This window comes from Balaenoptera musculus, chromosome 12, assembly GCF_009873245.2.
Source record: "Balaenoptera musculus isolate JJ_BM4_2016_0621 chromosome 12, mBalMus1.pri.v3, whole genome shotgun sequence".
NCBI lineage: Eukaryota > Metazoa > Chordata > Mammalia > Artiodactyla > Balaenopteridae > Balaenoptera > Balaenoptera musculus.
The window spans coordinates 27,604,657-27,620,231 of NC_045796.1; the positions used below are offsets into that span (position 1 = coordinate 27,604,657).

The 15,575-nt window shown below is 39.8% G+C and overlaps 1 protein-coding gene across 2 annotated transcripts in view; it reads left to right on the forward strand.

Moving 5' to 3' along the window:
- The window catches only part of MAP3K5 (mitogen-activated protein kinase kinase kinase 5), a 227,139-nt gene extending 216,036 nt beyond the window's left edge, over positions 1–11,103 (forward strand). For both annotated transcript variants that reach the window (XM_036871441.1, XM_036871444.1), the window contains 5 exons: positions 1,101–1,344; positions 6,000–6,112; positions 7,114–7,226; positions 9,399–9,475; positions 10,191–11,103. In XM_036871441.1, the coding sequence (XP_036727336.1) occupies positions 1,101–1,344; positions 6,000–6,112; positions 7,114–7,226; positions 9,399–9,475; positions 10,191–10,251 (608 nt within the window). In that variant the 3' untranslated portion in view covers positions 10,252–11,103. The remainder of the gene's footprint in view (positions 1–1,100; positions 1,345–5,999; positions 6,113–7,113; positions 7,227–9,398; positions 9,476–10,190) is intronic.
- The last annotated feature ends 4,472 nt before the right edge of the window (positions 11,104–15,575 follow it).

The window sequence follows — 15,575 nt, forward strand, 5'->3', positions numbered from 1 at the left end:
AAGTGAAATAAGACAGAAAAAGACAAATACAAAATTTCCACAAATATGATATCACTTATATGTAGAATCTAAAAAAGACAACAAGCTAGTGAATAAAACAAAAAAGAAGCAGACTCACTGATACAGAGAACAAACAAGTGTTTACCAGTGGGGAGAGGGAAGGGGGGAGGGGCAATACGAGGGTAGAGGGAAAATAAGGGTTATTATGAGATTATATAAAATCATGTGTGTGAAACTTTTGAAAGTTGTAAAGGGCTATAGAATTTAAAGAATCTTTCATTCAAAAAAATAAAAGTTCCATGTGTCATAGCATATGGAACCAAGACCCAGTATTTCTGCTACCCTGATTTCACTTAAATTATGAATGTAGTTCCTTTTGAGGGGCCATTTTGAGAACCTAATCACAATTTATAATAGTTTTTCCCATGGGAAGGTATCATCCCAGTTCTGAAGTGACATGCAGATGAACTCGTGTCATACAGTGTTTTTAAGCTGGAGACTTGTAACTTTTACACTTTAGATTTCAATGGTTAGTCCACAGGTTAGGGTAGGACACACACCAAATGTAACCCAATAGTCAAAAGCGGATAGTCTTACTAGAGTGAATATAAGCATTGTGTGGCATTTTCAGTACACGCCTTACATTTTGAATGTTACAAGCAAAAAGCATTCTGTGTTCTTACTTTTGTTTATACAATCTCTCTATATCTCAATTTCCTCATTTCTAAGTGAGTTAATAGTTGCCAGATATTATATAATTGAAAATATGAATTTTAATTGTGTAAACAAATTTTTATATTCTTAACAGGTTTTTACATAATTGCTTTCTGATTTTAACATGTTTCCCACATACCTTATGCACAGTGTGGAAGTTTCTCTTCTGTTTGAATTAGATCATTCTGAGTTTATACATCTTGTGAATTTTGCTAATTCACTGGAAAAACAAATCTGAAGTAATGCGCAGAAATCCATCATCACTTTTGGAAAAGCAGTTGGGAATACATCTCTTACTGATAGCCGGGGAGATGACATTCATGTCTTAAGAAATTAAGGCAATCGTTCTTATTTCATTAGCAGTGTTGTTGATCATATGCTTACAGAACTGAGGCCGCATTTTAGCCTTGCATCTGAGAGTGATACTGCCGATCAAGAAGACTTGGATGCAGAAGATGACCATGAAGAACAGCCTTCAAATCAAACTGTCCGAAGATCTCATGTGGTCCTAGAAGATGCTGTGGCCACCTCAGGGGTGAGCACACTCAGTTCTACTGTATCCCACGACTCCCAGAGTGCTCACCGATCGCTGAATGTACAGCTTGGAAGGATGAAAATAGAAACAAATAGGTAAGTCCTATTCTGACATGGGTGGGTTTCTTTTTTCTTACTTTTATGTAAGTGCATGTGTTTGGGGTCTACTTTAAAGATTGGTCCACAGAATATACAAAATATTATTCCTTTATTCCCACTCATATAAACTTGATTTAATGCTTTATTCATTAAAATGAGAGATTTATTAGTCTCTTTAGTCAAATACGTTTTCTGCTTCTACCAGTTGAGTCCTTCAGCAGCTCTTCTCTGATCACTGCTTTATCTCCAAGTGCACTGAGATTTTCAGAGTAACTTAGTTGTAACCTCATAGACTCTCTGGGATGCAGACTCAGAGCAGCGTGTACCGTCCAACAGATAGCTGAAAGACAGGCAGAGAGTCTGTGTTCTTGAGAGCGTGTGATGTGGAATATCAGGTTCTTTCAGGAGAGGAAGAGCTCTGTTCTTGAGGAGATAAAATTAATGGTTCAAAAGCTTTTCATTTTAGAGCCTTGAAAGGATGATCTGTTGACCACATCTGTGATTTTATTTTATTTTTAATATGCTGTGTCATATCTGGAGTTTAATTTTGCTTTGAGAATTTGATACCACAGAACCCACATGATCAGGTTATTGAGTGAACAGTAAATATTTCCTGTTCTTCACAGATGTTGGCACAGTTCAAGGTCTGAATCTTTATGATTTATAGCTTCCTGTGCTGGTTACAGTTGACATGTGGGCAACTGACTTTATGACTTTGGGTTTTGACAGGGAAAACTTTTTTTTTTTGGAGTGAATCAATAAATGTTGTTCAAATATTTAGCAACCTTAGTTGAAAATCCGAGTTGTTCACCAGGGAGATAAATCCATTTTATTTTTAGTCATAAGTTCAGGTTTTGGATAAGCTTGAATACCAAGCTTGTATGAGTAGTACAAACCTCATCCTGTATTTAGAAACGTGAATTTTAGTTGCGTGATTAAGTAAATCCATACATATCTTCTATGATTTACATACAGAAATCTTTCTGAATAAAGGGAAAGTGGCTTTCTGACTTCCTTATCCCAGTCTTGTTCTCTGAAACCCAACTCTTTACTTTGCATCTCTATTACTTAGTGGAAAAGAACTGGAGCCTTTTCTAAGACTTCATCGAAATCTTCGTGTCCCTCTTTTCCTGCTCTTCTCAAGTAATAGTCCCATCATGACGCTCCATCCATTATAGTAGCTGTTGACTTCAGTCAGTTCTCTTCAGTTTACTGTCTGTCGCTCAATCCTGGGGTTGTTTTTTCATACCCACATTTTCATACCCAGAGCCACCCCACCCCACTCTGCCCATGCCTTCCAGACAGTAAAGCTACTTTATTTACCAGCGAGCTGGTACATTTGCTCCTCTGGCCCCTGAACCTTCTGTCTGCATATCCTGGCTTATGTCACTAGAATGTGTCTCTCCTGAGTGCAGTCTTTTCCTTCTCTCCTCAGTCCATTTGCGTTACCCTGACTTACACCCCGTCCCCGCCATCTGTCCACCATGCTCGATCCATCTGTAGTCCCTGAGGGCTGCCTTTCTCCGGCTGCTTTCTTCAGGTCTTCACATCTCTTTTCTGAGGGTCTAAGCTAGCTGAGGGCCTGCTTCCCACGTCTGCCCGCAAGACTGACCACATTTCTTTACTACATTAGTATGCTGTTAACACTTCTTACAGGGGCCCACTCATTTGTTTCTTCTCTGTGTATTTACACATGTATCTGTGAAATCTATATGGTTGTTGGCCTCCTTTTTTCTTTTTCTAGTAGGATCTCCCACAGCTCCTCCATCACCCCCAGAAAAGTGAGACCAGGTACAACATTCACTTCACATAGGATTTAAAGAAAGGGCAGCTGCTTCTGTCCAAGTGCTGATAAGGGGCTGGTCATGTCTATATTGGTCCTTGTAGTTTTCAGTGGAATATTCCTTGATATATAGATGCACATATATTGCAAAATAAATTGAGGAAATGTTAGTGTGTTTTTAGGAAAGTTTGTAAACCCTCGGGCTAGAAATCTTAAGCTTATATTTAGGATAATCACTGATAAAGATACATCACGTTTATCCAGCTCTTGATGATTGGATCATCGATAGTACTAAATGGCAGAAAATAACAAAAAAGCTTTAGAATGTATGCTTTGCTTAAAGTATATGCTTACAGAAAATGTTCTGACGATAATTTGCTTCACACAAGGAGTTGGGACAGTACTGCAGAGGTAGTTAAAATCTAACTCAGGAGGAGCTGACTGGTTATCTAATTTCCCTTTCCTGCAATTCTGGAATTACCCGCCAACCCAGCTCCTCACCCACACCCATCTGAGTTAAAAAATTGATCTCGTGGCTGATCCTTGCCAAACTTCTCTGGAACAGAGAGGCAGTCATTTGCCTTGGTTTCAAAGGATTTCCCTACTAACTGAAGACAAAGTAAAAATAAAACTGATGGGCTGGATGGATATGCCCTTAAAAGAAATAATTTTGAGAGCTGGATTTGGGACAAATGAGGTGGCCTGTCAATGCTTTGCTTCCAATGTTAAGTTCTGGCTTTTAAGATAAAAAGGAAATATATAGTCTAGGTAAACATGGGTTAAATTCTAGAAAATTTCACTTGTGTTCTTTGAGAAAAACAATAAGAATATGCTGTCACTATTCCATACATGTAAATTAGCAAGAAAGACAAAAATATGTACCAGACCAAAAAATTGCCAACTTAAAAAAATTCAGAATGAGCTTGCTATCTATTTCTTTGAATATCATTCATATTAGAGTAGGTAAAAGTCTCCCTTAATCCTCTGCTTCCCTCTTGCTTTCAGTTCCTACTGCTTAATCCACCTAATTGTGCACTGTTTACTCTGCAGTTGTCTTTAAACAAGCTGTCTTCTGGAGCCAATTTCTCTGTCTGCCTCTCATTGTGTTTTCCTTTTGTCTCACCTCTGCTACCTACTCTACTGTGACCCTTTCTTGTACCTAATGGCCTCACGTGTCTCTGTTGTGTGGGAAAGAGGTGGAGCCTGGGGGTCAGGGAAACAAACCCTATTAAGCCCTGGATGGCCTCTTTTCCAGGGCCTGAGGCGGCAGCAGGGAACAGAACAGCCCTTCTTAAAGGCCAGGCACTGTGCTTGGCACTTCACCTATACTGTCTCATTTAGTGCTCACAGTAATCCTTTCAGGAAGTTCTACTTTTCCTTTTTACAAACGAGAAAACTGAAGCCCAGAGGCGTTAAGTAATCTGTCAAGGTTAACACAGGAAGTGGGTGGCTGAACCAGGATACAAGCCCAGGGCTGTCTTCTGTCCGGCTGTGCTGCCTTCAGACCATGTCAGCTGAAGCAGAAACAAACTTTTGGAATGGAATCTGGTCCTGAGTTAAATCTGTCAATACTCAGAAAGTAAAATAAATACAGCTTGCTAAGAGCTATAGGGCATGCAACAATGTACCTTGATGATCTTATAAATAATTATGTATCTTAAATTATTATAATTCTGAATCCAAGTTACTCGAAGATAGTTTTCTAAAAAATCAGAACATCTCTCTTTACAACCTGGAATGTTTTCCCAGAAAACTGTGTTGGGAATGGTGAGTGGGTTACCACTTGGCTCTCAGTTGTATAGTGAACCTTTCATGGGTAAGAACTATGTGTAATAATATTTCTCCTTGTTTCTTTGGAGAATGCATCAGATGCCAGCTAGGAACAAATGTACCAGGAACACAGCTATCCTTTTACCACCTCACTGCTCCCCTTAGAAGGAGAGAAATAACAGTAGCAACCACAACAACCCAAGCAACCACCATTAACATTTTTTTTTTTTTTTTTTTTTTTTTTTTTTTTTTTTTAAATTTTATTTATTTATTTATGACTGTGTTGGGTCTTCTTTTCTGCGCGAGGGCTTTCTCCAGCTGCGGCAAGCGGGGGCCACTCTTCATCGCGGTGCGAGGTCCTCCCACCATCGCGGCCTCTCCTGTTGCGGACGGAGCACAGGCTCCAGACGCGCAGGCTCAGCAACCGTGGCTCACGGGCCCAGTCGCTCCGTGGCATGTGGGATCTTCCCAGACCAGGGCTCGAACCCGTGTCCCCTGCATTGGCAGGCAGATTCTCAACCACTGCGCCACCAGGGAAGCCCCACCATTAACATTTATTGAGGATTTATTATACGCCAGGTACTATAGGTGACCTCACCTGTAGTTAACTTCTCAAATTTTCATAGTTTAAAAAAAGTGACTACCTTTCTGCGTTGCATTGCCTTCGTATGCCCAATTTTACCAAACTGTTTTAGATGAGGTGGCCAGACCTGTAAGATATATTCTTGTTAATATCTTATTACTTTTTTCCATTTTGGTCGTAAAAAACAGACACATCTCTTAAGATTCTGGAAGACAACTGGGGTGGAGTTTTAAGTTCTTGTTCTGGAAACACGCCTTCTAGAGCTTTTGCTGCTCAACTTTGGGGTCTGTGGGGCCAGCAACATGAGTATCAGCTGGGAGCTCATTAGAAATGCAGAAGCTCAGAGGTCCTCCCTAACCACTCCCCAGCCCCAGGTTACTGGATCAGAATCTGCATTTCAATAAAATCCCAGGGGTGTCTGTGTTCATTACAGCTTGAGAAGCCCTTGTCTAGAAGGTCACTCTGTGGCTGCTCTAGCTTTATTATCCTGTCAACCAATGTAATTTCCTTCCGCAGATTACTGGAAGAATTGGTTCAGAAAGAGAAAGAATTACAAGCACTCCTTCATCAAGCTATTGAAGAAAGAGACCAAGAAATTAAACACCTGAAGCTTAAGTCCCAACCAATAGGTGAATAGCAGAAAATTTTAAAGTAATACTGTTCAACCAGGCTGCCACAAAAAGCTAGAAAGCCAACAGGTAGCTTTATGGCATGGCTTAATCAGCATCTGTCACTTGTACCACAACTACAAGCAGAAGTTGCCTTAAAAAAAATCCAGTTCTTAATTGTAGCCAGCTATCATTTCTTATAAGTGCAGTAAAAATAAGATGATTCATAATCACCATTTCCTGAGATTATATGTTATTGAAGTAAGTAGAGCTCTCCATTTTTTTGTCCTTATTTCTTTTTAAGATTTCACAATGAAATTACTAGAATAAAATAATATTTTTTGTCATTTTGCATTTGTATTCTGTGTTTTCTAGTGTTCCCACCCCCCCCCCTTATAACTTGACAAGGCTTAAACAGAATCAAGATACGGTAATAAAAAGTCATAAATTGGATACACCTTAAACTAATACAATGTTATATGTCAGTTATATCTCAATTTTTTAAAAAAGTCAGATGGAACTTTGAAGAAATCTATTCTGTGAGAAATTGAGTATGAAAGATAATCTTTAGACAATCTTATTTAGCCTGTTTAGAGGAAAATAAAGTTCATATTTTTTTTGTTCAGATATATGGTCCTTCCATATTATTGCAAATAGTGGAAAAAGAGATTATTATAATTATATGGCTCTCTGCTAATTATGCTCATCTTCGTTGCATGAAAAACACAGTACAATTTTGGTGTACCATTTTATTCTAAGAAGCTATAAAATTGATATGAAACTATAAGGTGGGAGTATCATTAATTATTGTTACTGACTCTCCATTTACTAGTATACTAAGCAGTGTTAAAGAGTTTTATTTATATTATCATGTAGACTACCAATCTCAATGGTTTCTATTAATTATACTCTGATAGAGAAAAATCTTTTAAAGTATCAATAAATGTTGACCAGGAGGGTCTCAGATGACCTCTGTTAGCTGAAGCTAAGAGCGTCCTTCCCTCCCCTCAATGCTGTTCTAGATATTCCTGGGTTGCCTGTGTGTCACCTGAATTCTCCTGGCGCAAATACTGAAGATTCTGAACTTACTGAATGGCTGAGAGAAAATGGAGCCGATGAAGACACTATAAGTCGGGTAAAGAAAACATTCAGTGGGACAAGCATTCTTTCACTTTGTTTCATAATGTTGAGTGCCTACTATGTGCTAGGCACAGGGGGTACACTGGTGAGAAATGCAGACCCAACCCTGCCCTCACAGACCAGGGTAGGCAGATGATAATCAAATAATCCCATAGATACAAGTGCAATTATGTCGTGGTCAATTCTGTGAAGGAAAGGTTATCAAGTGTTACGAGACAGAGGGAGGGAGAAGCTGGGGAAGGTTTTTTGAGATGACCAGTGAGCTGAAGTCTAAAGGAGTGTGTAGGAATACACTATCTGTATGTATGTTCTGGGGTGGGGGGCAGATGAGAAGGGAAAACTCTTTGGAGGTAGAGGTGCAGAATGTGCAGAGGCAGGTGAAAGCTCTGTGGTCCAGAACTCCTAAGGATTTTTATGTTGTTGAGTTGAAAATAAAGAGTAGGAAAAATCAAGACAGAACTGAAAGAAAAAAGTTCTTCTGTTTCTAATTCTTTCTCTTGTTTGTTAACTTTTTAATTCTCTTGTGACATTCTTAGACTCCACTGGGCAGCAGCTATTTATTGCTACTTAATAAACTAGACTAGTTAGTGAACTTATGGCAGAAACAGACACTTTCTATATAAACTATATTATGTCTATAAGAACCTAATTCATCTCTGCTCCCTATAGGGAGCTTTTGTAGTCAGCATGAATAGCATTTCTTTATGTTTTAAGATTACATAATATGTATACACATATATACATAGTAAGAGGTTACATTTTTATTATTTTATAGAAAGGGCCTCAGTACAATATTACATTGATTTCAGTTTTATATTTAAATTTTTTAAACAACTAAGAATAAAAATGTATTTCTCTTGACTTGATAATTTATTGGACCACTAAATAAAATTTAGGGTCTCCTTAGAAGTCTGCATAACAAATTATATAAATTTAAAGGACTCTCTTGCCTATGGGAAATAATGTATCCAATCAAGTTCATCAAAATATTTTTCCCTTGGGCTTCCCTGGTGGCGCAGTGGTTGAGAATCTGCCTGCCAATGCAGGGGACATGGGTTCGAGCCCTGGTCTGGGAAGATCCCACATGCCGCGGAGCAGCTGGGCCCGTGAGCCACAACTGCTGAGCCTGTGCATCTGGAGCCTGTGCTCCGCAACAAGAGAGGCCGCGACAGTGAGAGGCCCGCACACCGCAATGAAGAGTGGCCCCCACTTGCCGCAACTAGAGAAAGCCCTCGCACAGAAACGAAGACCCAACACAGCCAAAAATTAATTTAAAAATATATATATATATTTTTCCCTCTAACTTAGGTTCAAATCAAAATTAAGGAGTAGTAATTGATGATCCACTAAATCACTGCCCTTCTTAAAAGATTTAGAATTAAAAGCTTCACTTAAATTCAGGACTCTGATTTTGTAGTAAGTATTGGAAAGTACCTTTTTTTTTTTTTTTTTAAACATCTTTTACTCTACTAGATCTTTTTCTTTTTAAATTAATTTATTTATTTATGGCTGTGTTGGATCTTCGTTTCTGTGCGAGGGCTCTCTCTAGTTGCGGCAAGTGGGGGCCACTCTTCATCACGGTGCGCGGGCCTCTCACTATCACGGCCTCTCTTGTTGCGGAGCACAGACTCCAGACGCGCAGGCTCAGTAGCTGTGGCTCACGGGCCTAGTTGCTCCGCGGCATGTGGGATCCTCCCAGACCAGGGCTTGAACCCGTGTCCCCTGCATTGGCAGGCAGATTCTCAACCACTGCGCCACCAGGGAAGCCCCTGGAAAGTACCTTTTATCAGAAATTAAGTGTAAGCAACACTTTTTATCCACTAGAGAAAAATAAAGCTACAAAGCAGTACACCCTAAATAAAAACATTATTTTATAAGCAGCAGGTGTAATTACAAGCAAGTCTTACCTACTCATCAGAAAACCAATCAGAAATTCTGTGTTGCTTGTAATCTTTATGCTCCTGGAAGGCATATGGATGTATTTCTTTGTAATTATTTTGTAATAGGGGGAACTTTTTTCTAATAATTCCAAAAAGATTATGTCTTTAGTGGATTTCCTTTTAGATTGTTTTTTCATTATTGCCAACGTTTACATTATGGATAGTTTGCTACTTATTGAAAGTACATAAAACATCTTACTTTTGTGCATATTTTACTTTCTCCACAGTTTTTGGCTGAGGATTATTCACTAGCAGATGTTCTCTACTATGTTACACGTGACGATTTAAAATGCCTGAGACTAAGGTACCACTTTTCTTTCTATTCAGTCTCATCATGATGGAAAGCGCACTGGGCTGAGATCAGGAAGCCTGGGTCCCTTCCGTCCTGGGTCGCTACCTAGCTCTAACTAGCTCTACAGTCCTGGGTAAAGCTCTCTGGTTCTCAGCTGCTCTGAGAAACCTGAGTTAGTTGTAGAAGGCTATTATTGGGAGCTCTAATAAGCAATGTGTCTAAAGCAGTAAATGCAAAGTCAGCTGGAAGACTTTTCTTGATAACATATCAGATTAAGACCATACAGATATTCTAAAGCTGCCTTAAACAAATGCTCTAATTTGGTTCATGATTGTGTCATGCTTAATAGAAATATCAGGATGAGGTACTGATTTACCATCCAAATACCTGCCATAATCTGATACAGTGTCTTATAATAATTTGGTTTTTCCATCAGGCCAAGCACATACATAACTATTACTCTGACCCACCTCTAGAAAGACACATTTCAAAAGTGCGGAAAGTCTAAAATGATGCTTTGGGCCCTGGTAGTCTGTGGGAGTGGAAAGGAAAGACATGGAGGGATGAGGAGAAAATATATACAAAAAGAATACATAATGACTGATAAGACTTCGGGATCTTCATGTTCTGATCAGAGCCACTGAAAGCTAAGAAGTCACTTTCATATCTCAAGGGCACTGTTTCAAATGAAGTGATCGCTTCACCATGTTCTTGTGTCTTTAAACAGGGGAGGGATGCTGTGTACACTGTGGAAAGCCATCACTGACTTTCGAGACAAACAGACTTGACTGTCGCTCAATTTGTTTCCAACTTTCCACGGAGATTCTAAAAACGAATACAGACCTGATCTTCTAGGCGAGGGAGAATCGAAGGGAGAGGAGAAAGAAGCTGCACTTTAAATCCAGTATTTGTTTACTCTAAATTTGTTAGAAATTTCCTAACTGCTTCTACTTCTATGATTCATAAGGACTCTTTGTAAGGACTCTCAGAATAATCCTAAACACTGCGATGTTTGGGATTATTTTAGTCTAAACATTTGTATGGAAATATTGTTAATTCAGCAGCTATAGCACTTCAGCCAAATGTTTATTTCACACGAAACGGATAGAACATTTCATGTGATTGTGCATCACTGGAACAAAACCAAAATGTGACCATAACTTTTTAGGCTTATATGTGTTTGTAATATGCCCTAATAATTTGAGTAGAAGTGCGTGATTTTGATTATTGTATAAAGTTTATGGGTTTTTTTTTTAAGTGTGCAGAATCTGAGAGCAATGGTTTTTACTTACCTGTATTAATTGTAATATTGACTATATTTTGTAACTTAAGTTTCCGGTCTAGAGTACATTCGTTTGAGTCATTTATGTACTACTGAACTGTACCAGTTGCACCTGCCTGAATCCTAGTAACGTTAGCTTGTTCTAAAGCTACCCCTTGTGTCATATTTACTCTAAAAAGTAAAAAGACTCTCGACATACTGTTTTGATAAATTCTAAAGAATTCGTATTTTGTTTTGGCAATCTAGATAATTACTGTGTCAAAATTCTAACCGTTTCTTCATCTCTAACATTAAATAGAATCTGTCTTCTCTTCAAGTAGTCAAAGAACAACTGACGTCCAAGTCATTCCTCAGGGCTACAGAGTGGTAAAAGAAAGAACGTGGAAAAACAGAATAAAAGAAAGTCAGTGTCTTTTTCTCAAGGCCCCAAGTTACCATGGATGACTATTGTGTACCTCAGAGGGGCTGCAAATAGCATCCCAATGGAGAACACTGCATTTTCTATTCCCTTAATTTTAGTTCTCATATTTGAGGGAAATATTTTTATTTTAAGCTGGATACGTATTATATTTTATAAGCCTGCCCATGTGAATAGGATGAAGTCTGAAGCTCCTAGGTGAATGAATGACATAAACAAATTTCTTAAATACAGAGGAACCTGTTTATTATGCAAGATAGAAATATCAGAGCTGTATCATGACTTGATCCATACAGAACAGTCTTTGATAAAACAGGAGGCATCTTTACTTCTATGTAAAAATCAACATACTATACATATATATATTTTTTTATATTCATTTATTTATTTGGTTTCATTAAGTTGTAGTTGCAGCAGGTGGGCTCCTTAGTTGTGGCTCCAGGGCTCCTTTAGTTGTGGCTTGCTGGCTCCTTAGTTGCGGCTCGCAGTCTCCTTAGTTGTGGCACGTGAACTCTAAGTTGTGGCATGCGTGTGGGATCTAGTTCCCTGACCAGGGATCGAACCCAGGCCCCCTGCATTGGGAGCACTGAGTCTTATCCGCTGCGCCACCAGGGAAGTCCCATCAGCATACAATATATTTTTTGTATATTGCATTAGAGTATGCGAAAAGTTCTCACCAATATGTCCTCATCTGATACTTGCAACAACATAGGTGCATCTTTTTCTTACATCCCAATCCTGAGGACAGATAGTTGCCTCCTGTGTCCTGTGGGGAAATCTCAAAGGAGGTGAGGTATAAATTAAATGATATATCATTTCACTCATATTGAAACACAGGGTAACTTCTTCATTAAGCCACAGTTCATATCCCCACCTGTAATGGTAAAGTGCTTTTTTTAGACCATATACAGGATCATGCTACCCATCTTCAGCCGACTCTTTAATGATATAATCTCCCCTTGGGATCTTCCTCTTACCCTATATCTATGGGCAAATATCCCACTATCCCTACATGGTTCATAATACATTCCCAGACTAGCATCACTAGGTTTTCTTAATTCTTGTTTTTGTTTGGTTTTTTTTTCCAGAATTCTGGGTCTTAGTCACAAAAGAAGGCAATTCCATTATGGCCCCATTTTCATGAAAGGTTTGCATTAAAAGGCCTTTGGCATCCATCTAGGCCAGTGAGTCTCAACCCAGCTTCACATTATCATGACCTGGATGCTTTAAAAACCATATTGATGCTACCACCTCAGAGAAACCGTTGTTATTGGTTTGGGGTAGGGCCCAGAGGTCTTTTTACAAAGCTCTACAGATAACTTAAAACTATCAAGCCCCACCTCCTAATTCCAAGTGACACCTGGAGAGGTACACGGACAGCCCCTTTCCATTGAGGTGGCAGTCAGATGGTTACTATTCATTGTTCATTTAGTGCAGCAAGAGTCCAAGTACACAGGCCTGGAGCAAAACTACCACTCACCTGGTGACCTTGGGCAAACTAATTAACCTCTCCCAGTCTCGGTTGCCTCATTTGAAACGGGGGAAATAACATGGGATTGTGGTAAGATTTAAATAAAATAATGCAGGTGAGGTGCATAGTGCAATGCTTAGCAGATAGTGAACACTGTGATGCTGCCTGCTAGTGTTACCTCATTATTCACCCCAAAGTACTCATTAAATACGTCCTGGGTACTGCATTCTGTGCATGAAGAAGACACAGTTCTTGGCCCTGAAGCTCACTGTCAGAGGTGGAATCAGGACAGTAAAACAACAGTACATGTAGTAAGTGCTATAGTTACATCTAACTGCCAGAGGGGGTCAAGAAAGGCTTTACAGAGAAGTGAAGGTCCAGAGCTGAACCCAGAAAGATGGTTTGTAACAAAACAGTTATGCATGGGTGCTGGCGGCAGTCTCATTAGAGAAACAAAACTGGAATTTGCTGGGGAAAGTAGAGCCAGTGTTTCTTTTTAACCACATTTTGACCTCTCTCTCCCAATTCTGTCATTGCATATTTTGTTTCATTCATTCCCAAGCCATCACATGAAACAGTCTGACAGTGAGGAATTATTGCGAACCCACTGGAATGCTTACTCTGTGTGAGGCGCTGTAGCAGGAGGAGAGAGATACGTGAAGCCCTTCAAGTTCAGAATGCAGGCAAGGCACGTGTGTCATCAAGGACATCTGCAGTCTGTCAACAAATCAAATAATTGATGGTTCCAGACTTTACGGACACCTATAGAGAAAGAGAAGACAAAGTCCCTGCCACCAAGTAATTCGTATCAGATTGAAGAGACAGATTTGCAGTAACAAATCACATCTAGTCTGTGTTAAAGGCTGGACAAATGGCAAGCTCAGAGGCCCTGGAGAGGTTCAGAGGACAGGCTTGCTGGGAGCCTGGGCAGGTGGAACAGGCTTCACTGAGGAGGCCTTGGAAGGAAGGAATTATTAAATTAGTCAGGACTGGAGAAGTCGCTCTGGGCAGAGAGCTCCAAGAACAAAGGCAGAAAGAGATTTTCAACGTGTTCTAGAGAAAGTGAACAACCTTTATATTGCATTAAAGCATACAAAAATTTTAACTCATTCAAATTCTTACTTGGCTGGAAATATAAATTATAGAGATGAAAAGTGGAAAATGGGATAGTAGAGAGCTCAGGATGTGATTGGGGGGTGGTCAGGGAGGGAAGTGAAGTTAGTATTTAATTATGTAGAAACGGGGACTCAGTTTTTTTGAGCAAGGGAGTGGGTGTGTGTAAAGTAGCTGTGTATTAGAAGATTAACCTGGTGAAGTTGTGTTGGGTAAATGAGGGGGAACGGAAGTTGAACAGAGCAGTTCAGAGACTGTTTCAGATGTGAATGAGGGTCTAGTAGGAGTTAGAGCAATAGGAATTGAGAAGGTGGAATTAGAACAATGAATTGACAAGATTTGGGAACACGGATTTGGGTAGTGATGACAATGAAAACGAAAGGACAGATGTTGAGCGTATGTGAGTGAGAGAAGGATTCAAAAATAGTCAAGTTTGGGGCGGTGCTGGTCTGGGACATGTTGAATTAATGGCAGGGCATCGTGCTAGAATGTGCGGAGACCATTGAGAATGTATTGGTGGAAGTCAGGACTGAGGTCAAGAGTATTGATTCTGGATTTAGGAGTCACTTGGATGGAGCTAATAGTAAATGAGGACTGTGTGAGAAACAGAGTAGAGCAGAAAGGTTATGGCCTAAGATTTGGGGAGGAGGGAAGTTTGGGGACAAGTCGAGAAGGAGGAGGAATTTAAGTCCACAAAAAGACAAAAGAACTGGTCACAGAGGAATGAGAAAAAAACCAGGCCAGTGGTGTAAGCCAAGAGGAAGACGATCAGGGTCGAGGGCTGCAGAAAGTCTAAGGGAATGAGGGATTAAAAAATAATAACAGGTTATTTGATTTTGTGACCTAGAAGGTTTTTATAGACAGGTAAGAAAGACCACAGCTGGTTAAACAAAGATGGTAAGCTGATGATGGCACCAGAGTCCACACACGTATACCCTTTGGTGAACAAAACGTGTGACAAGAGATTGGGAGGGTGGGAAGTCAAAGGAAGAAATGTTCTGAATCAAAGACTCCTAAATGTATTTGTTGGGGCAGAGCGCCTTGAATGGAGGCACTCGAGGAGTAGGGAAGAGGGATGAAGTTTCAAAGGAGGCAGGAGCGGAGGGGGTGGCATCTGGAAGTTCAGCTCCTCCCCGGGAAGGGGAATCATGATGATTCCGTGAGATTCTGAGATGGATGTGGGAGCTCAGGACAGATGGCTTCCATGTTCTAAGCAAAGGACAACAGAAAGCACAACGTGGTGGTGTGTGACATTTAACGGACGTCATCCATTCCTGCATTCACGCAACAGTCCACCCTGTTACAGACACCGCGTGAGGTTTGGAATGCAAAGTCTGTACAGGGCCCAAGTGAAGAATTTTGGTGTGTTTCTTATTGCATTTGTTTTTGTGTAACTTGTGACAAACTGAAACATAAGTTATCAAAAGAATGAGAGAAGGGATAAGCACACACAAACCCAAAAACCAAACACCCATACAAATAAAAACACCAATTAGTCTTCGATATTTTGAGGGGTGGGGAGTCAAAGAAAGAACTCATTGGTTTACTTCAGTAAATGGTATAGCAGAAAACAAACACCTCCTTTTGAAAACAAATCACCTCCTTTTCCCAAGGTTCTTCCAGAGAATTCAACTCTCAAAATTCAGCTAAGGGAGTCTTTCTGATGTTCACAGGAAAGTGTCTTAAACTCTGGTGACAATGTAGTAAAATATATCTTTGCTTGGGCCCAAGCTGAGGTCTGAAACTACTTCCACCCACCTGGTGTTTTACTTTTATCGATTAGAAGTGTGATAAGAGGTATTTGAATGTGATTTAGGAAGATCATATT